This window comes from Sylvia atricapilla, chromosome 3, assembly GCF_009819655.1.
Source record: "Sylvia atricapilla isolate bSylAtr1 chromosome 3, bSylAtr1.pri, whole genome shotgun sequence".
NCBI classification, from domain to species: domain Eukaryota; kingdom Metazoa; phylum Chordata; class Aves; order Passeriformes; family Sylviidae; genus Sylvia; species Sylvia atricapilla.
In genome coordinates this window covers 56,089,777-56,117,610 of record NC_089142.1, presented here as the reverse complement: position 1 = coordinate 56,117,610, position 27,834 = coordinate 56,089,777, and the positions used below count along the sequence as shown (strand labels likewise).

Genomic DNA, 27,834 nt, shown 5'->3' with positions numbered 1-27,834 from the left:
CATCAGAAAGAGATGGTTAACAGGGACTACACTATGGAAAGGATTTCCTGAGTGATTAAAACAACAACCCTCTCTTTAAACAGACTGGAGTAGGAGCAGATAAGCTGCTCCATTCACTCATTAGTTCATTCATTCATTCACCCCCATTCATTCTCTCTCTCCATTATGCCAAGAATATGGTCAGTCCATTTAACCCTTCAGGCAAAGAAAATGAAGCCTACAGCAGTAACTAATTTGTAAGCTAGGGTCAAATACTTTCGGGCACTGAGATGCTACATTTAAGGGCAGATGTGGAAAATACTACCTGGGTCACTCAAAGGAAAAAAGTGCAGTGCTAGTCAACAATCGCTGTTTCCAAGGTGGTTTGTAAAAGCCTCAGACTGATAACTCAAACAGCATGTAAATTCAGCCCATAAAAATGGTTCTTTTCTAAGTACATTACTATTGGGACATGTATGTCTGATACTCAGCTTACCAGCAAGGTTTACCTGTTTGTGGGGTTTTTTTTTTGGGGGGGGGGGGGGTATTTGTTGGGTTTTTTTGTTGTTTGTTTTTTTTTTTTTTTTTCCTCCTTGAAGGTTTTAATATAATTGCATTTTTAAAGAGGAAAGTAACTGGCATGCAATTTCTGTCTAAGGTTCCTGTATTGGTAACTGTCTTCTATCTCTGTTTAGAGCCACTGAGAAGTTATCATGAGAAACCTCTACCTAATTTTGTTCTAGAAGAACAGAAAACTGTGATTTGTGGGATTTTTTTCAGAGCTACAGTGCACTTACAGAGCTATCATTGACTTTTCAGTTAAAAGAGATTGCTAATTGTAGGCATAATTGAAGAAACTAGCATACTGATAACAGTCCTGGACAGTGGATCAGGACAAATAGCTGTGAAGGTTTTCATTTTAACAGATGTTGCCTTTTTGCTATTGTGATGAAGATAGATCAAATCAGTAAAACCAATTTAGAGACACAAAGAAGGGAATTCTCTCCCTATATTTTTCTGTGAATAGATATATGTGTTCATTGATGTTTCTCTTACCCCTCTTACCTTCCTCGCAGAAAATCCCCATTGTCCAATGTCAGCGTTTGAAAGATACACAAAAACAAACAAAAAAAGCTACACCTTCATAATGTGTTGCTGGCTCCCAGAAATATATCTTGCATTTGCTGGGCTGGTGATGTGTCTCATGTTAACTACTGGGAGAGATGGTTCAGGAGTTGATTTGGCCCCCTGCCAGCGATCTGGACACTCTGAACAAACACCAGAATCCTGCATGCACAGAAGCATACCTGTGAGGTTCCTTGGTCTGAGTGTGGCGTGTGGCAGAGTTGTTGGACAGTTTGCATCCCCACAGCACCAGTGCCCCATGACCAGCAACCCAGTGGTTGCATCCCCCATCCAGAGTGAGAGGCAGTCCTGGCTGCTGGGTGAGGTATTGCTCTCCCTCTTTACTGACACATGCCTGAAACCCAGAGAAGGGGATTTGTTATCTGGGCACTGCACAGGCTTCCCCCAGATCCCCAGCAGGGTCTATGATGAAACAAGGGATGGGCCTCCGATCTCTCCAGTTTGAAATCACTGTGTCTGTCTCCTCAAAATCACACACTGCTAGTAGAGATGCTTTCCAAGCCTAATTCTAGAAAATCCAAATCAATGTAGAGTAAAACACTAAATTTTGGGAAATGCTGCTATTTTTTCAACTCACTTAGATTTCTTTTGGAGGAAAGTGCCAGATGTATCTTCATTGCTGACATTTCCCATTGAGCCTTATGCTTTCATTAAATTGCAATCCTGTTTGTTGCTGTATTCAAAAGTGCAAAAAGGACAGGCAGAGCTCTGTGGATCTAGATTAGGCTGAAAGTGCATTCAAACATTGACTTGAATTTGAGGAACAGATTTTTTTTTTAAGCCTGGCTTATTCTCTGATGACAAAGTACTGACCCTTTGGGATGCTGCCTGCTATATCAGATGATTCAGGATATGGGCTAACCATGTCCAGAGGTCAGAGAACAGGAAGAAGAGGCTGAAATTAAAGGGTAGCACACTTAATAAAAATAAAAGGGAAAATAGAAACTATTTGTTTTGCAGAACAGCCTGTAGCACTCGCTTCTGGCAGGATTGGAACAACAAAATAAGGATTTCATCCACTTAAAATTGGTGCAGCTTGCAAGAAAATCAATGGATTTACAACGCCTGTCTTTTTTCATTGCAAAAGGTGTAAGAAGCAATTGTGCCTAGAATCAGAAGTTTTAACTGTTAAATATAAGGTTTTAATTAAAGATGGCACAAATCTGAAAAGAGGAGGGGAGAGAAGAAGATGGGTCATATATAGGTACAAGAGGGAAAGCTGAAGTTAATCCAATGAAGATAAATTATGAACACCATAGTTCAAATAATGTTGGGTCATGGTATAAAAGGATTACCTCCTGACAAGGCTGGGAGGTTAAAAGACATTGTCACCTAATGGCACACAATTACCTTTATTTTTACTATTGTCGTTTTCCCTGTCCACTGACGTTGCATATTGGATACTGACACAAACCCATTAAACCTCTTTGGCTATAAATGGCTGGGAAATCTCTCTTTTTCATATACTGGCAGCAGTTTGACTTTCCCAAAGTTAAATAAAAATGGTTTGTTAATTGGCAGAAGTCACATCCCGCTGTTGTAAGGGGCTTGCAGGTGTCATCCTTCAGAGCTCTGCAGGATTGCCCACACAGCTGGATGCTACCAATATTCCTTTTCAGCCAAAAGGATATCCCAGGGCAGAGTAGCCTTTAATTTTCACCTACTGCCATCCCTGCCAGACTTTTTTTGGCAAGTGGATGTTTGTGGTATTTGCACTGCCTCTTCTGTTGCCTTGGTTAAACTTATAAAGATTTTGGATAATATTTTGCAATATATGCCCCCCTTCATATCCAAATAACATGCCATGTCATGTATCACAACACAAACCAACATGGTTAAACCAGGATAAGTGATGATGAACTATCCCTGCCACTTAAATACTGTATTCACTATATGGTAACCTCAGTGAATACAGAAATTCATTATCCTCTTATGTCTGGACCAAGACCAAATACAAATTTATTCAGAATGTGAAAAAGATAAATTACTGATAAATGGGAAAAAAATAGCTGTCTTCCATAAAAGGAAAAAAAAAAAAAAAAGAAAAAGAAACAGGGCATGTCTTAGAGAGGAAGTTTATTGCAGGGATTAAGGATTTGCTAGTCTGAAACCTGATAAGGGAAAGAATATCCATAATCCTTTTTCACTGAGAAAATTTACATTAATTAGCAATTTAGGTCAAGCCAAAGTGAATGCACAAGAATGGAGAGAAAATAGCAACCTCTGTTTCTATGCAGTTTTTCCAAACAAATAGTTTGTGGAAGCCATGTCCTCCTTTCTAGGTTGATTTTTATGGCATTCCATACCAGCAGCTTTCTCCATACACACACTGAAGAGACTAACTCATAAACATCATCATGCATGAAGATGACAGCTCAGGCTGCATTAGAGCTCAAGGCAATACATGGCTGAGGGGACTGCAGAATTACCTGAATATCATTATTAGGACTACAGTAATTTAGTGATACAGAAAGCCCTTGAATGCAGTACTTCCAGCTGAATTCCTACAGATTATTGTCCCTCTGGTAGATTGTGCTGTGGGGGTACTGCTCTCTGCTCTGCCACTTTTACAAGTCTAGAAATTCATATCAGGACTGGAGTTACCTTTTATTCAGGGTAATTGGGAGCTTACCTAGAAGAAAATGAGAGACAAGATGTCTGTATCATGGGAAAATCTCATCTTTGTATGGAATGACTGATTATGCTGCCCCTTTTCTTAGCTGCTTGGGCCAATGTCACAAAAGTACATAAATTTTAAAGCTGATTTCCAGAGACAAGGATCCTGGCTGACTGCAAGCAAGGCAGGGACTTGCAGCAGAGAATTTTTCTCCCATCTCACTTGTTCTGTGTAAAGACGTGCTGAGCATCTGTGGTTCTTCTTAGCATAAGTCAAAGCTGTAAACACTCAGCCTTGCTCACCACAGCCCCAGTTTCCTTCACCAGTCTATAACCTGAGCATTGCAGATCACAACTAGCATGGGGCTTTAAGGTAACTGAGGTGAAGGTGGCATTGTATCTCTATCAGGCTTCAAACCTGCTACAGTCATTGAGCTGACAAACAGTTTTCTCATTCTGTCTATCAACTCTTTCCTGAAAAAGCCTATTAAGAAAACACATGGGATGAGATATGAGAATGGGTGAGAAAGAGTGTAAGGCCCCAGTACTGTTTTTCCATAAAAAACCCTTTTGTTTTGTTCTGTCTTCCCATTAAGCCAAGATGAGATTTGGATTGGGATCACTGCTAATATTTTGGGTTCCAGCTGGCATACAGGAAAAGATTTATGAGACAAAACTGGCCATATCTAGACAAGAAAGTATCTGTGAGTTCCTTGTTCAAAACTAAAATATGAAAGTGTTGTTAAAACTCAAGTATAATAGCTTGGAATATAATGAATAAAAGGGAAAAAAGGAATAGAGAAAAATAGAGGAGGGACAGCAGAATAAGAGAAAAGGAAAAAAATAAAAAAGATAAAAAGAGAGGCAAGTCTTCTTATTTCTTATTCCTTTCTCCTTCTTCTAACCTTTTCCTTGCTCTTTCATAAAAAAAATATAATACTAGAAAGCACATCATACTCCTTAAGCTTAAGCTTGATCTTCTTTCCTAAACACATCTCGTAATTCCTACCACAAATTTGTCAAGCTAATGCTTGAAGCTTCCCAGATCTCTTCTAGTTTTGGAAAAGTCACTCTGCTTGCAAATTTAGAAATCCTCCTTTCATTTTCAGCCTGGTTTCACTCATGACCAATTTTATTCCCATTTGCTCTTTTACTAACACAAAGCAATAACTTATATAGATCTTGCCCTTATTTACAACCAGTGGTGTATTTATAGAGAGTAGTCATTTCTTCCTTCAGCTGTATTTGTCTAGGTTAAAGCAGACAACTTTCTTTAGACACTTCCTTTAGGGCAGACTTTCCATTGCCCAGTAATCCAGCAGGCAGAGGCATATTTGCTCTGCTGTCATATTTGCTGGCCAAGAGATCCCTTTGGGGTTACCAAAGCATCCATGTAGTCCTCTTTCAAAGTTCTTTCTCATGGAGTCGGCTATACACTTCTAACCTGCATCCCACTCTTCTCCTCCTACTCTAGTCCTCTTTTGCTAGCAGATCTACGTGTCACTGGCAAATTTCCTGAGCACAAGCCTAGGTTCTGTATCAAACCCATCTCCAGTAGTAACGTTCCTCTTGACAGTACACTTTTAGCTTGTTCCTTTATCTTATGATTATGTTTGTAAGACTATTCTTATTCTCCATTTTAAATTATTTCACCTGTGTTATCAATGTGTTACTGAGTTACCAGAGACCATATGGATTAGATTATCCCATTTGCCTCATCAAAGGAAGACATCAGGCAAGTTTGGCATACTGGTAAACGCATGTTGCATGTTCGCTCATTTTCTACTGAACTATTTAAAATTTGCTCTCACTTCTGATGTGATAAGTTTTGTTTCTGTTCACATAGTCCCATAAGTTTTTTTCTTCTATGCTGTACATCAGTGTCCTTCTGGAAAACTCAGAACAAAGAATTCACCTAAAGATTTACTTTTTATCTCACCTCCCTCTTTCATTGAGAAATGGATTTTTTTTTTTTTTTTCAGATTCTGACTGGATTTTTCCAAACACACTCTCAGCTCTTTTACCACTTCCAGGTCCTCATTACCCACCATCACTAAAATCAAATAGCAATGGGGGGAGGTTCCTTTGAGAGCCTGCTCTGGCTCATTCCTTTCAAGATCAGATTAGATATTGCTTGAGCCAGAAGAGTGCTTTGGTCTAATTTCACATGCTTTCAGAGCTGTGCATGGCTTCTGTTTGGGGAAGGGCCAGCTGTGAGATCTCCCAGTCTTATGCCAAGTGCATATTAACAGTGTTCTAAATGCCACAGAGTCTGGAGTCAAATCCTTAGCGCAATTCTAGCATGGACACAATGTTGTCACTGCTATCATAACTCAGCTCAGCAGCCTCAGTATCATTTACCCTTAGTCTAAACATCCAAATTGTCTGAAAAACATTGTGATGCAAGAAAATGTCAGCCAGCAGAACAGCACAGAGGGTTTTGGACACTTTTATTTGTGGTAACTGGTGATGCAAACTGAGACACTAAGAAAGAAGACAGCTGTGTCTGCTGAAAAATCGATGTGATTCCTCTGCCAAATGGGGAGATTGATAAATATGATCTGCAGGGGCTGGGAAAGACTAAGAGTTTGGAGCAACTCTGTGTATATGTTACCCTATCTGCTAATTAAAGACATGGCTTTGATGAGGGATACAAGCTCAGAGGAGGTCAAGGGTTGTGTCCTTAGAGAAAGGAATCAGAGAATTGAAAGCAAGGGGAAAGCTTATATCTTTCTAACAAATTGGCTGATGTAAAGAAGAAAACAGGAGGACAGGAACCATCTCTGCAGAAAAACATGTAAATGCAGATGCTAAAGCAGTGGAAAACCAAGCAAAACCTAAACCCATGAAACAGTGTTGCAAAATCAAATCAATAACACATCATTTTTTTTCTAAATAGTACGTATCACAAAATAATTGCTAGTGGTTGTTATTTACAACAGCGGCTTTTATAGCAAGACGATTAAATAGAGGGAGTAAAAAAACAATAGCTCCAAAAGCAATAAATCTAAATGTTTATTGAAGACTGCACTGAGAGATTTCCAGATGAGCTCACAAGAAATTAACCAAGACTCAAAATATCCTTACAAGGGAGAATAATCATACCCATTTCACAGATAAGTGCACAAAGAGAAAATAGGTAACTCAATCAGTTAGACAAATTCATATACAAGACAAAAGTTTTTTTTCTTTCTTGACCCTTACTCTAAGTTTCTGCCACTAAAATAAAAATTTCCTTTTCTTCAAAGAGCAGCAGCAAACATCTGCTCGGGTTTGTGTGGCTGCAATTTATGCAGGCATTTTAAGCAGCCTAACAACAACAGACCCAAAATAATTTTTTTTCAAGTGGTCAGAAGTGTTTAATACAGTCTTGCTGACATGGCAGTGGCATCAGAAGATGCTAGATACTGTGTTAAATTGAAAAGCTATTATTTGCAGTCTACTCAGCTCATTTAAAAAATTGCAAAAGGAAAAAGTGTCATGAATTGAGATTCTGTCTGCCCTGCAAAGTCAAGAGTGACAAGGGGCATGATTGTGTTCTAAGTGTCTTCCAGCATGACCAAGCCTGTTCCCATACTGTGGCGCATTAGGAAATGGCTGAAGAGGTGACAGCCTGAGACTGGAGCCTGCTGTGCTCCATGAGCCAGGCTTATTTCACTGCTTTTGTGTCTCCCACAAGCAAACACCCATAACCAAGGTTTTGCATAACATGAAGAGCACAGATGGTGAGCTGTGCACAGCATGGGGACAGCCTCTTTTTGCTGTAGGTGTGCACAGACATTGGTGTGGTGTGTGCCACCAGCAGCAGCAAACCATTTCACGTCCCAACTCCAGAAAAGGAGGAGCTGTGTATACAGTCAGATGCTGCAGCTCAGTAGTGAAGGGGACACTTTTTCAGATGCCAGCAGCCTCTCTGCTTGTGCTCTTCCAGGCCACATCTATTTGTACACTGTGCAAACCATGCCATGGGCATTCAGTTGTCTTCTGTAAAGATCCAGAGGACTACATATGGTAAAAATCCCTGTCAGTCAGTCAGTACACATGAGGACTTTTCTGAAAGTATTCAAAAGGAGGATGGTGAACCCTGTGCCCACTGCCCTACTGCCAGCTGACTACAGGTATGATATGGAGATGGAACACAACCCTGAGGTTCCCATTCTGGAAAGGCTTAATTCACACCTACCCTCATCAGCACTCTTTCAGCATCCCTGTGGGCTGGGACCTTTTCAGGAGGTATTTTTAAGGAGCTACCTCGCACCAGTACTGGGTGCTAAAAGGGTACGCAGGAAACCAAATTCATTGCAACTCAGACTCCTGTGTAATATTTGACTCTGGGAATCTACCACAGCTATCCTAAGAGGCATCATTTGGTCAGAGTTCTAAATTGTAACCTCTTCAAGGTGGAGGAAAAAAGACTGACAGCACCTAAACCATTCAGGTTTAAATCTCAGTTGAGACTTCACAGACACAAATAAGATAGTCAAAATCACTGGCTAGGGTTGCCACGCAAATTATTTTTATATGACTGATTGGGGAAGAGTTGGGGGCTTTTGTACTTGGAGATGGGAAAGGTAACTTTTATTTTATTTTGTGCTCTGTTTTTATTAGATATTTGTCTTGCTTCAGTCAGTCCATATGTATGCTTTTTACTGGGGCTGTTAAAAGTCTTCAGGTGCGTAGCAAAAATAAGTGAAAAAAATTATTAAGAAAAATATTTGAATTTCAGGGCAACAGTACAAATTTAGATGCATTGCAAAAATTTACCCAAGAATAGGTCCTTAAAACGGCTTGAAATTCTTTCCATAATAATTAATTAAGATTAGTGAAAAAATATATAGTTCTTTCAGTATCTTTTGTTTTCTGAAAATATCCCTGCAGTATTCTAATGAAAGACTGTTAAGCTATAATGGCCTAAACTGTAGGTAGGTTTTATTTTTATTTATTTTTTGCTTTAAAATTAATGACATTTTGAAGCACATTGACATTGTCTGACACACTGATTCATGCAAAACTTTGGATCGCACATTCTTTAAGGGTCTACTCAAAGGAGGGCTCCTTGCAGGGACAGCTGTTGTAACACCAACTTTTGTCTTGAAGTGTTGGACTAAACCTCTATGCTACAAGAACAAAGTGACTGTGGGAATCCTCTGTGTAAAACCTTTCTGACTGTTAGGCTGCGATACAACAAATAACTACAAAAACTCATGTGAAGAGAAGATAATGGAAGGCAGCGTTGGAGGAGGACAGCCTGTGATATAAAAACCAAAACAACCTTTAGCTCAGTAGTGTGACCTTTTCTTCTTATGCCAACAGACTCAAAGTGTGATTAAAACCACAACTGCTGTGCCTCCAGGTTTTGTGTTCAGTTTGCATCTTTGCTCCATGCCATCTTCTCTCCTGCTCCATGGTCAGCCTGCCTCTTTATACAGTGATATCACTGACTTCAGACTGATTTCTTATTCATCTCAGAAACTGGTAGACTTGTAGACAAAGTTGATTAATAACTAAGCCTTTTTATTTAAGACTACTAGTCAGTGATGGTCTTGAACTCTCAAAAAAATATGAACACAAATGCTGCTTAATTAGCAGCTCTGTAGATGGGCAACCTAAAGATGCATCCGCCATCCAGAGGTGTCTTTAACACTACCAAGACCTTTAGAGAGCTGGAGAGGCAAGAAACAACACAGTCATCAGGAGAGAATTTAGAGTCTCTCTTCATTATCTTGGCCCTGACACTTCTCTTTCAGCTCCTGCATTTCAGTTTGACAGTGTCTCCCCAATACATAATATCAGGAGTTACGATGCATGTGGTGGAGATGGGAGATGTATATTTTTGATAAGGAGGTTATGAGATTTGATTCACCCTGTCAGAAAGAATCATTCATTAGTGTCCATTCTTTCCTTAGCCTATTGTGTCCCTCCACCAGCTCCCTGTGAGAAGAAGAGCACTCATTACAGATTCAAAAGTTCCTTTATTTTTTGTGTCTCTTCTTTTGTGCTGCATTTTTTTTTATTTTGTACAGTGATAAGAGAGCAAAGGTGACTGCTCTGGGATATCTTGCTCGGACTAAATAAATTATTTCCTTCTCTATTTAAGATTAATTGAGAAACGTTGATGGGAAAAAAGGTCAGAGCCACTCTGAGATTGTTCATTCCATTTCCCAATTATTCTGTGTATATACTAAGCCTGAAAGAGCTGTAATTAGATATGAGACAAGCCTGATGAAGTTCTCTTTCTGTGACGTTTCTAGCACACTGGCAGTCCTCCAGAAGTTAAATATATAAATAAATCACCTTCTTTTCGCCAAGTTTCTTCTGTTCATCATACTTCTCCCTTTTTCTCTCCGTGGGTTAACCAACCTGGACCTTTCTGTGCACGGAACAGGCCCATACAGAGCAGAGAGATTGCTGCTTCTCCATTGCAAGCTCCTAGAGAGTTCAGCCTAGCAGTGTGCTTTATGAAGCTCTTGGAGTAACTTGTGCAAGCCTTGGAAAACTCCAGCAGCTTCTGCACTCAGATATCTTTGCCCATCTGTGTGTTTATATGGGATCCAGACAAACACAATGGGTTTCTCCACTCTAGGTATGTCATCTAAAAATTGGTTCACTTGCCCTAGCAGGTGAATCAAAAGCAGGTGTGTCACATGCCCAGGTGCTCTGCCAGTGAGATAAGTGATTCACAGGGATGGAAAGGAGCTGAGATCAGTGCATTTGCTGCTTTTCCAAATGTTATCTTTAGGGAGAAGTTACTGACCAAGTCCATAATGCTAGGCCATGATCTGATCTCCCTTATTTCGTTGTCATATTACTAGGAAAACTATTCAGTCTGTTTAAAAACCTATCTGTCTTAGGTATTTTCTCCTTCTACTTACTTTCTTCAATTTCTGTTTGCTTTCTCCATTTCACTTATTCTCTGGCACAGTAATTTATATCGGTGACTAGGAGTCCTGTAAAAGGATTTCCACACCAAATTGACACTATGTAAACTATCCTACCTGCAGGGTATTTTTAGCATTTTCTCTAATGTCATATTTAACCTCTTTGGCATTGAACCCTCAAAAAACATTGGCATTCTCAGAGGAAAAATGTGTTAGCTTTCAGTAGCTTTCATTTTGCCCAAAATTACTTTACAATTTTTTTTTCAAGAATTAAGCAAAAGAAAATCCCCACATAACCAAGCATATGGAATAAGAGATTCAAGCTGCCTCAGTCACAGTCTTCACAAAACCAACAACCTACGCATGTGGGAGACTCTAACCCACAAGCTGTTAAGTCAGCATTGGTGTCTTAATGTGTTTCTAAAACAAATCTCTTTATTGCTGTCATCTTGTAAATAAAGTGAAGACCACAAGGAATAAAAGTTCTGGGTAATACGTTTCTTGTGTGTGCGAGTGTGCCCCTGGAAAAAAACTAAACTAAGAAAGGAAATCATGTAAATGGCAGAAAGAAAGCCTCCCTTGTTTCATACTTCTTGAGTGTGTCTGGTTTGCATCTGTGACTACGTTTTTCACTTAAGAACACTTATTTCTTTAATACATATGAATGACTGGTTTTGACGAGGAGTTTGAAAATGTGGCTTTACTCCCATTAACTGTACTTTTTTGTCTGTACTTAGCCTTTTTAAAAATCATATTTCTCTAGCTATTTTAAAGCATGAGCATAAACAACACATGGAACAATTTATTGAAATGCCAGGCAGGTTTGACAGGTGCAGGAGAAATTGCTTAGTTTCACAAATTGAAACAGCTGCAGTTTTATAGGTGATGAAATTGCAGTGGGATAGGGTTTCAGATTTGTTAGTTCATCTTGTGTTTGCTGTTTTGTTTTTGAAGCATTGAGTCTCTTCCACCTCTCCAAGGAGGACTTGTAAGATCTATTTCTTAAATGGAGAAGGAATCTAGTCACCACAGAGTGCTGGGAAGTTTGGTAAAATTCAAACAGATTTCAGAGTAGATGGAAATGTAACTAGAAAATAATAGTTTTCTCCTCATGGGATTATAAAAAATTGTTGCTTGCAGCTTTTGGAGCAGGAAATGCTCTATGTGTTTGGTCCACCTTTCAGACAGCCCGAGCTAAGATTTCGTGACGTATCTCTAAAGAATATCATGTACAGAAAGTTTTGAATTATTAACCAACAAATTTTAACCTCAAAAGAGTCTCTTGTATCAAGGAGGTTTACTTTCAGTCTGTGCCATTGCTAGACAAAGATGTATGTTTTATCTTCAAATTATTCAGAACCATATGTTCTCCTGCAGTGACAGAATATGGATCAAGTGGTCTGCTTTCCATAAGTTTATTTTATCATCCTAGTGGGGAAAAAATCACTGATGAAAATCAGTGAATGATCTTACAAGAATTGGTCACATTTGGCAATGAATTAATTTGTTAAGACACTTGAACTATAAATCCTCCTCCTAGCTTAAATCTCTGCTTATGATGGTGTTATAAGTCATAATTCTTGAATGGTTCAGAATAAAATAATCTTTTCGATCCTGATGGAAATGTCTTGGTGTTTTGCACACTGCATCTCAGCTGGGATGTCATTTAGAAATGGTTAATTAGAGTGATGCGGAACTTCTGTTTCTTCTCAAACACTATTCTTAGCAAAGGCAAATTGATCTAGGCAAATTTCCTAGAAAAATCTAGGAAAATAAATGGTTGGTATTTTCCTGAAAGATATACCTTTGAGCAAACACATTGCATGGGACTTTAAGCAACCTGGTCGAGTGGAAGGTGTCCCTGCCCATGGCAGAGGGCTGAGAACTAGAGGATCTGTAAGATTCTTTCCAACCCAAACCTATTCTATGATTCTACTGTTCAACGTCTCCTTTGACTTGGAACAGAAAAGCAAAGACATTTGCCTTGTCTGTTACCCAGTCTGAAAAGATGATAGGGCCACCCTAGAGAGCTCAAGTGAGGCTGTGGCAGCCTCCCCCATGGCACTGCCATGCCACACTACACTTGGACCTGCATGGGCTGCTGAGGTCCCTGCTGCCAGCTCCCTGCCCAGCCTTGCCTGGCAAAGGAACTGACCTGTAAAAAATCACTCTCATCTTTCACCAGAAGCCCCTCTGGGAATACTGCAGCTTTCTAAGGTCTGTCTCACAGCTCTGTGAATGTTTTGGCATATCTTTCTCAGAGGGTAAGAAGGACTAGGTATCCTAAATCAGCTTTTCTAGTGGTCCTGGTTGCTTTAAAGATTGACAAAAAATTAGGATGCTGTGCCAAGTTATGTAACAAATTAGAAGGGTCACCTTCTGCCAAACCAAAAGGAGATTAGTGAAGTGTAGTGTTAGGCTCAAATCTGAAATAGGAAAGTTATTAATTTCAGGCCACACAAAGTATGCTCCCCTGCTCTGACAGTATGAAGCTTTTGAACAGTTAAGGATGAGTATTGAATGGGATTTGGTGCTGTAACCAGTCATCCATATTGTTCTGCCACTGCAGTAATTATTCTTGCACTGCAGTTAGACTTTATAATGCTAGGCTATTTCAGTCCAAATTACTGAAGGATGCAAAATAACTGAGATGGAGAAAAAGTACACTGAGCTATCTTTGTTTTGCCTGGAATTTTTTCATTCACCTACCTTTGTTCCCCATTCACATCCAAGCATGCATTCCCTGGCTCCTGTGCCTGGATCAGGTGCTTACAGTACCCTGCAGACTGATTTGAGGCTTTGACTAACAGATGTGGGATGTGGTGTTTATCAGAGCAGGAGTTAAAATAAACATTGCCTAGTTTTACTGACAATTGGCTTTGCTCACATAAAACAGAGAATAGAGAAGAGAAGGTACCAGTAAGCAGCCTCGGACTATTTGGATAGGATTTCGGGTTGTATTGTTCATGTTGTTTTTATTTGATCTAGATGAAAAGCACTTTTAACTTGGTAGCCTGGAAAGATTACACTTGCACATACACAATAAACCTCATTTTGTTTTGTTTGCCTCTTTGACATAATACGCAGAGGGTGTTTATACACCAGATTGGACAATGAATCTATTGTCTCATCTTGTGTAGTAACAAGTGCCATCAGTGCTTGCAATTGATCCAAGAGCTCTTACCTGATTCCAACACATCAGTTATTTATTTATTCACAGAGAAAAGAATCCCATGACACTAACAATTGTTATCAAGGACAACATAGGAGGAAGCAAGAGAGGAAAATCCTAAGTGGTGTTTATTCAGTTGTTTAGATTTTTTGGTGCCACATTACAAAAAATCAGTGTGAGGGCACAGCAAAAGTTAACTCAGCTATTAATGTGATTTTTACAAATTTTCTCCTGCACTGCTAGAGCTGGCAAGAGATTTCCTATTTATTGGAACAGGAAAATCAACTAAGCACTTTGCTATGTGCTCCTTAATGCTAGTTATTTGCAAATACTTGTGTGCCTAATTTTTCTGGTGATCTTCATGCCATGACTTACATGATTTACAACTTGTTCAGCAGAAATGTTTAAACCCATATTTAGAGGATTCCAAATTCCTTGAGTCGTTTTGGTACCCATCAACTTCTGGGAGTAGTGCCTGAATGCAGTCATATGTTGATATTTTCTTTTTCAGAATCTTGCCTTTGCTGATTTTCTTCTGTGGCCTGGAGTCATGTCGTTGACACTTAAGATCATAAAAATCAGCCTTATTTACTTGATGTGTTAACACTGCAAGCGATGACAACAACAAGTACTGAAAAATTTGCCATGCCTTCCTTCTGATTTCTGCCAGATGCTGGATATTCCCCTGCAACAGCAGTGTGCTGGGGCTCCTGTGAAAAACATTGTAATTCCCTGCACTTCTCCTCTCCGAGCTGTGGCAAATTTGTCCTTCCCCAGGTCGCCCTCATATGCAGGTACCCTTTCTCCGGGCACAGTTGGAGGACTAAGCTGTCCATGAGTCCAGGCCATGTACATCCAGGCTTGGACACAAACAATGCTCTCTGCTATTTGGCCTCCGTCTGCTTTTTAGCGAGCAGCTTCTCGGCTTTGCAGGGAAAGCAGCAAATGATGACTATGCAGCGAGTTGCCCTTCACTTTCCCTTTTAAAATAAAATGTGATTATTAATCAACAAAGTGATGTGTTTCAGGGATCTGCAGGGGAAAAGAAATAGCTCGAGGTGATTTGACAAACTGATTCTTTTGCTGTGCCGCACTTCCCATGGGACATGACAAATTAAATGTCAGAGTCAGCTAGAGAGTAGTGCTCGATCTCAGTCGGGGCATTAATCAGCCTGCCTCTCGTTTACCATTTTCCACTTAAGTAGATGACTGTATACAGTTTGAACAATGGAGCTTTTCATTCCCTAATCTCCCTAATTGTAATTTAAATAGGTTTCCTGACAGTCGCCCTCAAGACTGCAGGGGAGATGATTCCAAGAGCTCCGTGTCCACCTCGGGTTTACATAATGGATGAAAATTCAAATCCTTGTCCAGGGTGCAATTAGATAATGTCAAGAAAAGGAAAGAAGGGATCGGATGAACAGCAACTGGAGAAGGAGAAATGTACATTTGATATCAGAGGGAGGCAGAACTCAAACACAGGCACATACACTGACCTAGATCACAGTCGAGGCGTTTGGTATTGGCCGATAGGGAAAAGAATATCCAGAGACTTTGAAATTCAACATGCAGAGTAAAGGAGCTGACTAAGAGCCAAAATAACCCATAACTGATGCAAACGAATTTTCATGAAGAAGGAACATTTAAGTACAGAAAAGTTCAAGGGCACAGAGTGATTTATTCCAATTCCGCACAAAAAAAAAAAAAAAGAAAAAAAAAAAAAAAAAAAAAAAAAAAGCCCATCCAAAGTTTTGGAGGGAGAAAATGCTGCTGTGCTGTGCTGCTGTACAGAGCACATGGTTGCACAGGCTGTCAGATTACATTTGATACTATTGTGTTTGTTGATGGGTGTGATGTTTCATTGAGAACTGCCTGATAATACAGGACCTCCAAGCAGTTTTTTCCACAGTTTCCCTCAAGCCATTCAATCATTCAGTTCGTGCACAGTCCTCAGCAAATGTCTGCAATTTTAAACATCTAATGGCCTATCAAATTTGTCTACAAGCTTATTCCTTTTTTCTTTCACACAAATATTACTCCAGGATATGTATCTTCCCACCCTGTTGCCAAATCCTGCTAAAACCTATAGTCTATATCAGACACTGGGGCTTAGTGAAATTAAGTGACTGCCACATCCAGAGAGGGCCTAATCCTGCAAGACATTATGTCCCTGCAGAACCTGCCTTTTCTTTTCCTGTGTATACATCAGTTTTGAAGGTCAAGTGTTCAGCTGTGAAGTCAGAAAAGAGCTTGTCCTGAGGAGCACCAGGTTTTTCATAGCCCCTAGAAATAAGGAGGATGCCCCATGATGGTCACTGGTGCCACCAGCATCTTTTTTCCTCCAGGCAAGAGCCACATCTGCATCAGTAGCAGCCCCAGAGAATAGGCTGGTGTTTTTCTCATGGAAAATGTTGCTCATGATTACAGTGATGGGGACTGGATTATGGATAACCGATTAAAGTGTAAAATGTGCTGAGTCGACTGATGCCATTGACAACTGAGCCACATGAAATTAAAAGCTTTATCTGTTTGCTATTACATAATAGGAAAAACCAGGAGTGAAAAAAATCCTGGAACTTGGCAAATCTCATTTAATCACATCTGGCAATTTCCAGGTCTAAGATTATCACTGTTGGATATCATGTTTATAAAAAGTAAAGCAAACAAAGCAACTTGAGCAAACAAGGCTCAGAAAATAAAGAGGCTTTAAAAAATGTTTGTGCACCTTTCAGCAATGCTACAGGTCATGCTTGGGAAAAGAGTATTTAGAGCTTTTCTCTAAAAACAGTCACATTTCAATTTAGTTTGGGATTAGTGAAACATGGCTACATATTAGAAGGGTGGACAACACTCCTTTGAACTCACTTTTCTTGAAAGAGCAGGGAAATTTTTCATCAATTTTGTTTGTTGTCACTTCAAGAAATGCCAGAAATACCAAATATCTTCGACTAGTTCCAAAGCTTCTTTGGTAGTCCAAGGAAACCACTAATAGAAAAACAACATTCTAAAATGTGACAGGTGTTGGGGAAGAGGAATCAGGGAAACCTTATAAATATGTTTAGCAAAAGATTCTGAAAATATGAAACCTATAACCAAAATAGAAATGAAAGCTTACTTTGAGTTGTAGGATACTGAGTCTTAGTTACTATATAACCTGAAAACAACAGCCTAGCTAGCCGATGGAGAATCCCTTTTGATTAAACAATACCTTTCTGCTGGCTAAGGGATCCAAAGGTCAATGTAGCAAAACAGAAGTCTAAAAGAGTAGTTTTTAAAGTTTAAAATATAACACAGTATGGTAATATAGTAGTTCTTATAGGCTGTATGTAGATTCTATAGGATTTTGTGTCTTGTGTTAGTGGGTCACTGTAAATTAGAATATTCATCACAAAAGGAGATATAATATATTGTAACAAGGACCTCACTCTCTTACCTCTTAACCCTCTTACCTCTTAGCTCTTAACTCTTGCTCTTACCTCTTCTCTTAACTCTTACTCGTATCTCTTACCTCTCCTCTTAAATCTTAACTCCTCTCTTACCCTTCCTCTTCCCCCTACTCTTGCTCTTTCTTGCTCTCTTCCCCCTGCCACCTTGCTCTTTCGCTCCCTTCTCTCTTAACTCTCACCCTGCTGTTCTTTCTCCCTCTCTCTTTGGGACTTCCTTCAGCCGAGGCTGGTGGCTGAAGGGAAGGCCCTTTTACCCACGACCCTTGCAATAAAACCACATGTTCTAAATATACAGGTCAGCAGAATTCCTTGTCCCAGCCGTCCATGGATTCTCTACAGACAGGGCGGAGAAGTGTTTATTCCCAGTCATGAAAGTCTGTGAGTGTGAAGCTGACTGCATTTGTTCAAAATAATTTGCTCTATCTCAATAATAAATAATATTAAAAGAAAGTAAAAATGTTATTTGACAAGAAAATGTGAAAATTTTGATTTTGGAAAAGTTGAAATTATTTGCTTTGACAACTTCAAACCCCTTTATTTTAAGAAATTATTCAGATGAGTAGTTATATTAAAGCTGATTAGGTTTCACAGATAATTTTGCTAAACTTTCATTTTCTTGCTTTACATTTTTCATCCTCTCCAAGCAAGGCAAGACAAGGGTTCTCTCAAGCATTTTGAATTAACTTCTAGCTAACAGCAGTAAGGCAGTATTTGACAAATCTCAAGCCTGTCTGCACAGATAGGTGCTGTTAGTCTCTTGGTCATCCTCAGAAAGCATCAAGAGACACCTGCCCTGAGCGTGGCAGAGTGCTGAGGTGCAGCTGCTCAGCACAGGCCTCTTGGCAAGCACACCCCTGTCCATCTGCACAGACCTGCCAGGCTGTCCCTCACAGAATTAGTGTGAGAGCAGCAATTCTCAGGAATGCAGTTGTAGCTTAACCAGAAACTACTGGGTGCTCCACAACAGGCATAGAGTAGAAGCAGTTTCTAGCAGACAGGCTTTGTTGATGAGAAGGCACAAAGACACTACAAGTCACGATGGGGCAAGAGACACAGGGAGCTCTTTCTGTTCTGCTCAATCCCACTTGGATTATCTCAGACACATTTAGAATCTACTGATTGTACTCTATAATGGTGGATGAAATTGCTGGGTGAGATTTTGGTGGTGCTTGTACTCTATAATGGTGGTGAAATTGCTGGGCAAGGGGCCTTGCCTTGGAAACAAAAGTACATAAGTCTTCAGAGGAAGTTCAGGGGAGGATCGCTTCCCACAGTTAGGAGCAGGGTCTAGTTTATTTACTGGTAGTGGGTATCATGATAATAATAATAAAAAGATATATGTACTTGAATAATAGAATACTCCTTATAGTGCCATGAAGAATTATGCATCCAGCTGTGGGTATTTGAGCTCTGGGAAAATCTTGCAGCACCTTCAAGTACCTGAAGGGGCCCTACAGGAAGTCTGAAGAGAGACTTTTTACAAGGGCATATAGTGACAGGAGAAGGAGTGAATTCAAACAGAAAGAGGTTCAAATTTGATGTTAGCAAGAAAATTTCCAGTATGACAGCAGTGAGGGTCTGGAACAGATTGCTAGGATAAGTTATGAATGTCCCATCCCTGGAAGTGTTCAAGGCCAGACTGGATGAGGCCTGGAGTGACCTGGTCTTATGGAAGGTGTCAGAGCAGGGAGATTGGAACTAAATGGTCTTTAAAGTCCTTTCCAACCCAAATCATTCCATGAATCTGTGATCATATAATGCCTTAAATAGCAAACTATCATCTCCTACTTGTTAATCTTAGTTTGTCAAATCAAGGAAGAAACTCTGAGAAATTTCTTTAAAATTCTTTTTCTTTTTGTACAATTCAGGATTGGAGTTTTTTTAGTGGAATTCAAAAGAAAAGAACATTTACACTTTTAATCCTTTAGTGACGTTCAAGATAGTTCAAGTCAAACAGAGCTATAGATCTAAGGCACTTGTCTAATGTAAATGTAAATATTAAAAAATCTTTGAAGTCTATTAAGGTTAAAGCTAGACAGAAGCCTGTAGTGTAGACTTACAATTCAGTGAGTAATATATATACATAGCATTTCAACAAACTTAACTGAGGCCCTCTGAAAAGTAATATATAACCTACAAGGATCAATAGAAACCCTAGACCTGCATAGAAATGGCCACAGAAACTGGTTTTCTTCCAAAGTCTGATCTTGACTTTGCTGCCAATTCCTACTTTCAAATCAGTATTTTCAATGTTTTTGGATGTGGATATATGTTAAAAGTCAGTGGTGACTCAATGAATTTTCTAGACTCTTCTGTGCATTTTACTCTGTGTTATCTGTGAATTTCAAAATTGCTAATGTAGGGTTTGTCTGCAAAGGGATACTGAGGGGCATTACTCTGAATTAGCTGAAGAAGTGAAATCAGAGGAGTTGAATGTCACTAAAGTCCTCCTGAACATCTCAATACAGAATAAAACAAAAAATTTTAACCTAGATAACGGGGCAAGTAGCTGCAGGACAAATTGAACCCATCACAATTCTAAACCAAGCCATGCACACAAGGGCTGGATGCATATTTAGATAACTTGTGACCGGAGAGCAGACTTCAGCCCATCCATGCAGGCAAGCCCTGGAAGCAGCCTGACATGCCAGGCGCTGGCACGGCTCCCTGGCAGCGAGCACAGCCCATTCCCAGCGTGGCTCCCCGTGGGCAGCGCGTGCGCAGGCACCAGGGGCCCAGCCCGGCGCCTCACCCGGGGGCAAAGGTCCAGGGGAAAGAGAAACAACTTCCCTCCGCTCAGCTCTGCAGGCCATGGGTGTCTATTGACATTTGTTGGTTGTATATTACTTTCCAGAGTGACTCAGTCAAGTTTATTGAAATGTTACGTGTGTCTTCCTGAGTCAGCACGGCTCAGTCCTGGACTGAGCAGATGTGGCTGGATGTACATGAACCTGGACTTTGTCCCACTTAATGAAAAAAACTAGTTTTAAAGGTCTCCTCTGACTGTGCACTTGTTGGTGTGCTAACCTATTTGAACTTTTTACAACCAAAGAAAAAAGAAAAAAAATTCTTCTGGTCCATTCAATCTCAAAGCTGGGTGCTCCTGAAATCTTTTTCACCTTAGTTTCCCCAAAACCCTGCTTCATTCAACAGAACAACAATATGATCAGAGCAATATTCATGATCATGTTTATTTTTCATCTCTCAGTACAGGCTATAATGTATAAATAATATGAAAACCTATCATCTGAAAGCCTTTGTTTAGCCCAACATTTTAAAACAGCAATAAGTAATCCATAAAAATAGGTGTATATCTGAATTAAAAGCAAGAGTCATCTTGGAATAAATAATAAATGAAGAAAAATTCTTTAGAATTCTGTGTGAACTCAGAAACCACTTGCAGATGCTGGAGAGAGAAATGCCATCCACACTCTGGTGTGTGTAGCTCCGTGACATGTACTCTGTCTTACTTTCCCTTATCATTAAAGCACCAGTGGTTAATTTTTAGTTTATGATCATTATACTGCAGAATGTTTATTTCATTGCCATTAAAAGGCATAACTACAAGATCATTCAATACCAACAGATTTTAGTGTATCAGAAGTACTCAGGTCACATTTTGAATGCTTCTTCACACACAGGCAGGCCAGAAATATGTAAATGGAAACACAAGCCTGAAAAACAGGAGAAGTTACAATAGAAATTACTGTTTAACTGTATCACTGCAAATGTCGTGAATTTGGTATCACAAAACCAAATATCGTAGGGCCTTAAAGAAACCTTGAATCCACATTTACATGTGAATTCTATATGCAATTGAGAAGTCTCAAACAAAAGACTGGCCTATGTTTCGTGAATTTTTAAGGAAAACTGAACCTGCAGCTCAAAGCAGGTTTTTTTCTGCTTTTCTGCTGTCAGTTTAGTTCTTTATTCACACACATTTCTGCACACTGTGTGCCCCCATAGCGAAATGACTGAAGTTGCAGGATGTTAAGGAAGAAATTAAGAACCAGGCCAGAAAACACTTAAGTGATCACCAGGTATAACTTAAAAAGGACAAATTCAACAGACATTTACTTCTTTCAGAATCACATTAAATATATTGAATGTTTCCTGCAATAAAATTACACCACAAAATTAAGCATGGGGTTTTGGGTTTTTTTACCATTAATATAATTATTATTTTCAACACACCAAAATCTGAAATTAGATCAAGACACACAACCGTGTATTTATTTGAGCAGAATAATATAATTAATGATGTACTCAACAATTATGGAATCAATTATGCTTGGCAAAAATATATATTTTTTTTAATTCTGTCTGAGTTAAAAGATCAGTGTCAATATATATTTGTTGAAATTAAATCTGAAAAGACAATCCCTCCTCCCTACAACTTTAATACATCAACCTGAAGCTAAAGCAATCTGGATATGTGGGGATGCTCCAGAGCACAGAAGTAGAGGGTAATATTATCCACACAAACCGACACTAAAATATGCCAATGAGGAATGCACTGGAAAGTGGCTCATTTGCCCACAGAAGGAAATCTGTTTGCTTGGTTTCCATAGAGAGGAAAGAGAAATTTTGCTAATCTTGAGATTTCCGGCAGGTCAGCACAGCAGGGCAATAGCAGGAGCTTTGCTCATGGAGGAGTCACCAGCAGAAGGATAGTAAGAAATGCCTCATTCTGTTTGTTTATCAAACGTGACCCTGGTTACCAGTTGCTGTGATATAGACCTCTACTGTTAATCAAACACTTGCCATCCTGCTCATGACTAATGTAACATAATTTTTTTTTTTTTCCTGATGTTAAGCTTCCTCTAATGGCAAATATCATCTCCTAATGAAGGATGGAGATGCTGAGGCCAGGAACACCAAGATCACAGAGCAAAGAGATTGCATCTTGTCAATAGGAGGACAGAAGGGCTGTCAGCCCTGGCCGTCTCAGCCTCCCCGCTCCAGGCTGGGAGAGTGTGTCCTGAGACATGCCTATCCATCCTTTGCATTCACATGACAGAGTTCTGATCAGATTCACTGCAAATATATCACTCACATAGTGGCTTTTTTGCTTTCACAGTGCAAAATAACTTGGAAAAAGAGCTTAGAAAGGTGTCTCACTCCTCACTTAACTTCTCAGAAAATCCAGTACTTTCAATTCACATGGCAGAAAAGACAGTCACAGAAGTGAAAGGGAGAGCAAACAAAGTGCACAAGGCTGACACGGTGCCCTGCCAGCGAAGTGTATCATGCTTGCAACCAGTGTCCTTCCTACTGTAGTGCACTGGGTCCTAGCTGGGAAGCTGCAGAGATGAGGAGAAGGCAGGGGGAGGCAGGTTAGAAGAGAGAGGGTCAAAATTTGGGGCGAGTTAGCAAGAGAAACTGACTCTTGAATGGGGAAGCACAGAAAAGGCTGAGGTAGTATATGAAGTCAGAGATTATACAGGAGATATTGTTGTTGAAAGAAAGGACTGCAGAAAACAAGTCTTACAATTCTATTCCTGCAAAACCAGTCTGCTTTTTCTCATGGGGAAATTGAGCTGTTTAGGCTGGAAGTACTTGCTTTGGGTAGTTGTTGCTCTCTTCTTAGCAGTCTACTGTGTATTTCAATATATTTATAAAGCCTTTATTTTGTAGATACATTTATGGCAAACTTGCACAAAGCAGCAAAAAACTGTCAGAATAAAGATCTTGGCTATGAAGATGTATGTCCACCCTGACTTTGCCTGGTACTTTTTCCTACAGAAAATTGATCCTGATCCTCATATCTGGTTATTTTCCCCAATCTGTGCTACTGTCCTCATTGGAAACCATTTTGTGCCATCCAAACTGCTGTAAAGCAAAGAGAGTCCATAATCTCCCTCTGTGTTGGCAGGTACGAAGGTGGATTAAGAGCCCCATGGTCAATGTTGAAAAGCATCCACATGCCAGCCTCAAATACCCGGGGTCCACTGTGATGAATTTACCTGCAGGGGATTCAGAGCTCGAGCCTCCTCTCTGCCAGACCTGCCTGAGTGACCACCCTTTCCAGCGAGGGATTGCTCCTCAGGAGGCCGAGTCCTGCTCCTGGGAGAGCCAGAGAAACAGCAAAGTAAGCCACTTTTTCTGTCCCCACAAGCTTTGTTTACATGTTTTGTACTGGTAACGGGTCTGTACTTACAATGCATTTATGAGATTGTGTGCCACTGGAAGAGATGTTCCAAAATCCGAAACTCTGCTGACCAAGGCTGTTGTGCACATCTGGGCTCTGCTTTCTACCTTGAAATTTGGTACCTATGGAAAACAAAAAATTCTTCACTAAAGTGTTGTGATGTGCTCTCATATTATTTGAACAGACTAGCAGTAATAATAAATATTATTTCCCTGTTTTACTGAAACTGTGAGGGTAGGTGATATTATCTTTCTAAGATAATGAAAAGGACACAGACTTACTAATTTTTTCCATTCTGTCCTACAAATACAAGACCACCCTTCATCCCCTTTACCCCCCAAACCATGTCTAGCTTTCCTTTTAGAAACCAGAATTTGGCTCAGGGAGTTTTCCCAAACCGGAGGTAAATTAGTCAGGGGGCCTTCTAGCAGAAGGGAAGCCCAGTTTTGCCTCAAGTCATGTTAGTATGATGTAGATGACACCAATCCTCTTCTAGTGCTGGGCAGTTACACACAGATATGAAGATGGCAAAACAGTGAGGGCTGAGATGAAACGGTTGAGAAAGGGCTTTTCTGAGGCAGACTTTGGACCTTTTGTTCATTGTTCAGCTCCACATAATCCCTGTGGAGAAAAGCCAAATACAGAACAGAAAGTTTTCCTCAGAGCCTGTCATCCCTGACAGAATTATCCCTTGCCTGGAAATGGTGTGCAAAAAAAAAGAGAGAGTTGTAGAAACATAAAAGCAAACAAATAAGAATATTTCCAAGTACAAAGCAGAGCAAATGTGACAAGGCATTTATCAGAGCCTTAGCATACAGCTCACAGCAGAAACATTTTTTTTCAAGCTACATCTGCTGCATTTTTAAACAGGGAAATCCAAGCAGCAGGTAAAAATGGAAGTCCTGTACGCTTCTGAAACCCAGCAAAAGCACCGTGGTTAAACATGTGCAAGAGAAGGAGCTAATTACTCCTCCATTTTACTTCATTAAGAAGATTAATTTTGCTCAGGCTGAAGCACTAAAAAATGAAAGCACCAAAGACGAAGGATTCTGCAAATCCTTTGCCTTGCTGCAAATCACATGTACTCCTGTAGAGCTGTAGGGCCTCACAACTGATTTCCATTAGGTTTCACATGCATATGGGTAGATTTGGCTGAATCCAGATTCCTCTGGACCTCTCACGAAGTCTCCCTTCTGCAGGCAGTGGAGGGGCTGCTTAGTCAGCAGCTGGAATCTGCAGCATGAGAGATATTTTGCACACTGCTTTAAAAACATCATTATCTGGCAAAAGACTTCTTGGATAAAGGTATCCTGTGTAAGGAGTCTTTCAAGTAAGTTAAAGCACAGAGTCCTTGATGTGATTAAATGTAAGGTCACTGCCTTTTTCTCTACAGTAAAACCAGGCAGGAAGCTTTTAATAATAAAGGCTGAAGGAGTTCTCTGTGTGACCTTTTCAAGGTTTAAAGAGAGTTTCTGGGTGAGATTCTGTTCGGGGGTTACAAATGGCACAAGCTGCATAAGTGTGAAATAACTCCCCTCACTTTAAACCAATGAACTTGAACAGACAGTTCTGTATTTCAAGGAGAAGAGAACGTGATCTCTGTCAAATCAGCAGGAAGCTTGGATTGTGTCAGTCATCTCTCCTGGATAATTCTTGTTTCTTTTTCTCCCTGCTCTTCCTTCTCTGGTTTTCAGTGCTGCAACCAGGTACTGGTATAGTGATTATAGCTCCTTTGTGCTGCACTCAACACCAACTCAAACAAGGGTCCTACTGACCCTGCTCTTTTGCTCAAGGGCAAATTAACTCAAAAACAAATCAGCTGTGAAATGTTATTAAAGGCTTATTCTAGGCAACAAGCTTTTTCTGACAGGCTTCAGGCTATTGTGATCAGTTTGAAAAAGGCCTTATAAAAACCAACCTGATTAAAACACATCACCCAAGGGGACACGTATCTGTGTTCCTGTTCTTATTTCCAGCACAGAACAAGGGAAAAAAATCATTACTGCTTGTTTACTGTGATTGTAATTATGTAGTGGAGTGTTTAAAAATTGACTTAGCATAAATAAGATTATTTTGAAGCTAAAAGTATTTTAAATAATGGTTTTTATTATCATTATTATTATATGCCCTCATTTCCACTTCCCCAGGCTTTTCTATTAAGGCATGTGCCAGCTGAAACTTATAAAAAATATTAGTGGTGTAACCTTTACTAAGTCTCCTCTGTTATTTCTAAGACAGTGTATTATCTCTGCATTTTATGACTTTTTTTTCTGCTTTGTTTACAGTGGACTAGATAATTATCAAGCATTGCCAGAAAATCATGCTAATTTGTACATGACTGGCTTGCATAGGTATATTATTGTTTTTTGTAACCCATGTGGATTAGTTATATGGGAGCTTATATCTGTTCTACTAATGTAACAGCTGAAGCCCTAAGGGCTTGGACCACTGCCAGGGTAGTGATTTACAATAACCAAACCTCACTTTTCCATGTCTATCTCCATAGTTCAGGTTGCACATAACTCACTGGTTTGATGAGAAGGGTAAATTTGCTTTCAAAATAAATTACCATGCTGTGTAATGAATACCCCGTGTTAATAAGCTGGTTTCAAAAGAGTGGGCAACTCACCTCTTAGAGCTGCATTGCAGCCTGCTAAACAGGGAGAGGCAAACATAGTGAAAATTGGGTGTGATTTAAATCTCTCAGGTGAGGGTTTACCAAGCTGCATTATAAGAAGAAAATCATACTCACATGCACATACACAGACACACCAAAATCTTCCCTGCTCTGTATGACCTGTGTATTCCACTTGCACTGTATGCCCTTGTTTCAAATCTTTCTCTAAATAAGCAAAAGATAGGACCTTGTTAGTGAGCTCAAAATATCTTTTTTTTTTTTCTTTTTTTTTTTCTTTTTTTTTTTTTTTTTCTCAGAGCCAAGAGCTAGGTTCAAGGCTTGTTCTGTTCTTTCCTCTTTGTCTAAAAAAACTCCTGCTGCCCTATCCATCAACTGGCGTTTGTCCTGAAGTACCACAGACAAATCTCTATCTAGTAGACCAAAGCCTTGAGTGTCTAGAGCTGTCTTTTCTTTCCACAGCTAGCCCTGTGCAGCCCCTAGGAAAGGGATGAGAGCAGGGAAAGGGCGAGCTGGCGCCTCTGCTCTGTTTAAGGCAACGTGACCTCAGACCTCCAGGAGCGTGTCCATCGCAGCCGCGGCTGTGTGACGGGCACTGGGGGGGCTGAGTGGGGTGCCTGGCCCCAGCGACCCCAGCAGGGGCCTGTCCCCACATCAGCTGCCACATGGCTCCTCTGGATCTCTTCACCCTCGCTTATCACTTCTGTAGGACAGGAGATGGGAAAAAGATGGGGGCTCCTGAGGCAGTTGCTTTGCCTTCGTCCATCCATGCCCAGTGTCGTCTGTGAAGGAGCACCAGGAAAAATCTTAATTAGGGCTGCAGGGAATTCAATACTGTCATCTTTTTGGATGAGTCCTTTGCAGCTCAGTGGAAGTTAATTACTCTCACCGACACTTTTGGATCATGTTATTAGATCCATAGCAGGAATTAATTTTGCTATTGAAAGGTATGTGGAAGAGCTCTTGAATTCAGTCAGATTTCAGCACTAAACCGTATTTCAAGTCTTGCTACGGAAATGAGGAATGCTGAAGAAATGTACCCAAACCAAAGGCTGGGCAGTTATTTGAGCTAGTTCTACTTACAAATCATTCCTACAAATAACTTACAGCTTCTAGGAACTTGCATTTGAGACGGGGTAAAAAATGTTTCAGATGAAATATTTTGCATAAAGGGACATAATAAAAATAAATGCCTTTTAATGGACTAGGAAAATGTGGAGATGAAAAAACATCTGACTAGCTCTCCCTAAAGAAATCGTTTGGTGACAGATCTGAGTGGGATTTTTAGGGAAATATGGTTTTCTCACACATTTTAGATAAATAACCCTCCTACATTTAATGATCTGCTTTGGTAATGAGGCACCCTGTGATTTACACCCTGGTAAGTGCTAGTTAATACACTAACATATGCACACACACAACAGAGGAAATTAAGTTCCTGAAAGCTCAGTATGGGACAAAAATACTCCTGGAACCAATATATGTGAAAAGCGCTGCAATAAAAGACAAATTGGAAAAGAAAAGTAGATTAAAAAAAGGAAGTTTGGGTAACAGAATTACAGAATCACTCAGTGAAATCAAATCTGGAGAGGACTGTGAGAGGCTCTAATGAACCTAGGCAAATTAACAACCTGATGGCAGATTACACTTGATAGAGACAAAAACACAATAATGCACTTCGATGGAATAATTATAACTACTCAGTACACACTGTAGGGTCTTGAATTAAGTGTGATTATTCTAGAAGGCATCCTGGAGGCCATGGAAAGTAGCTTGGCTCAGGTCAGTCCCACAGTCAGCAAAGCAGACAC

General features: G+C 40.0%; 1 protein-coding gene across 1 annotated transcript in view; it reads left to right on the top strand.

Moving 5' to 3' along the window:
* The window catches only part of LOC136358542 (uncharacterized), a 63,677-nt gene that overhangs the window by 1,467 nt on the left and 34,376 nt on the right, over positions 1-27,834 (top strand). The window contains exon 2 of the mRNA XM_066314418.1: positions 23,113-23,328. Coding sequence (XP_066170515.1) covers positions 23,113-23,328 — 216 coding nt within the window. The remainder of the gene's footprint in view (positions 1-23,112; positions 23,329-27,834) is intronic.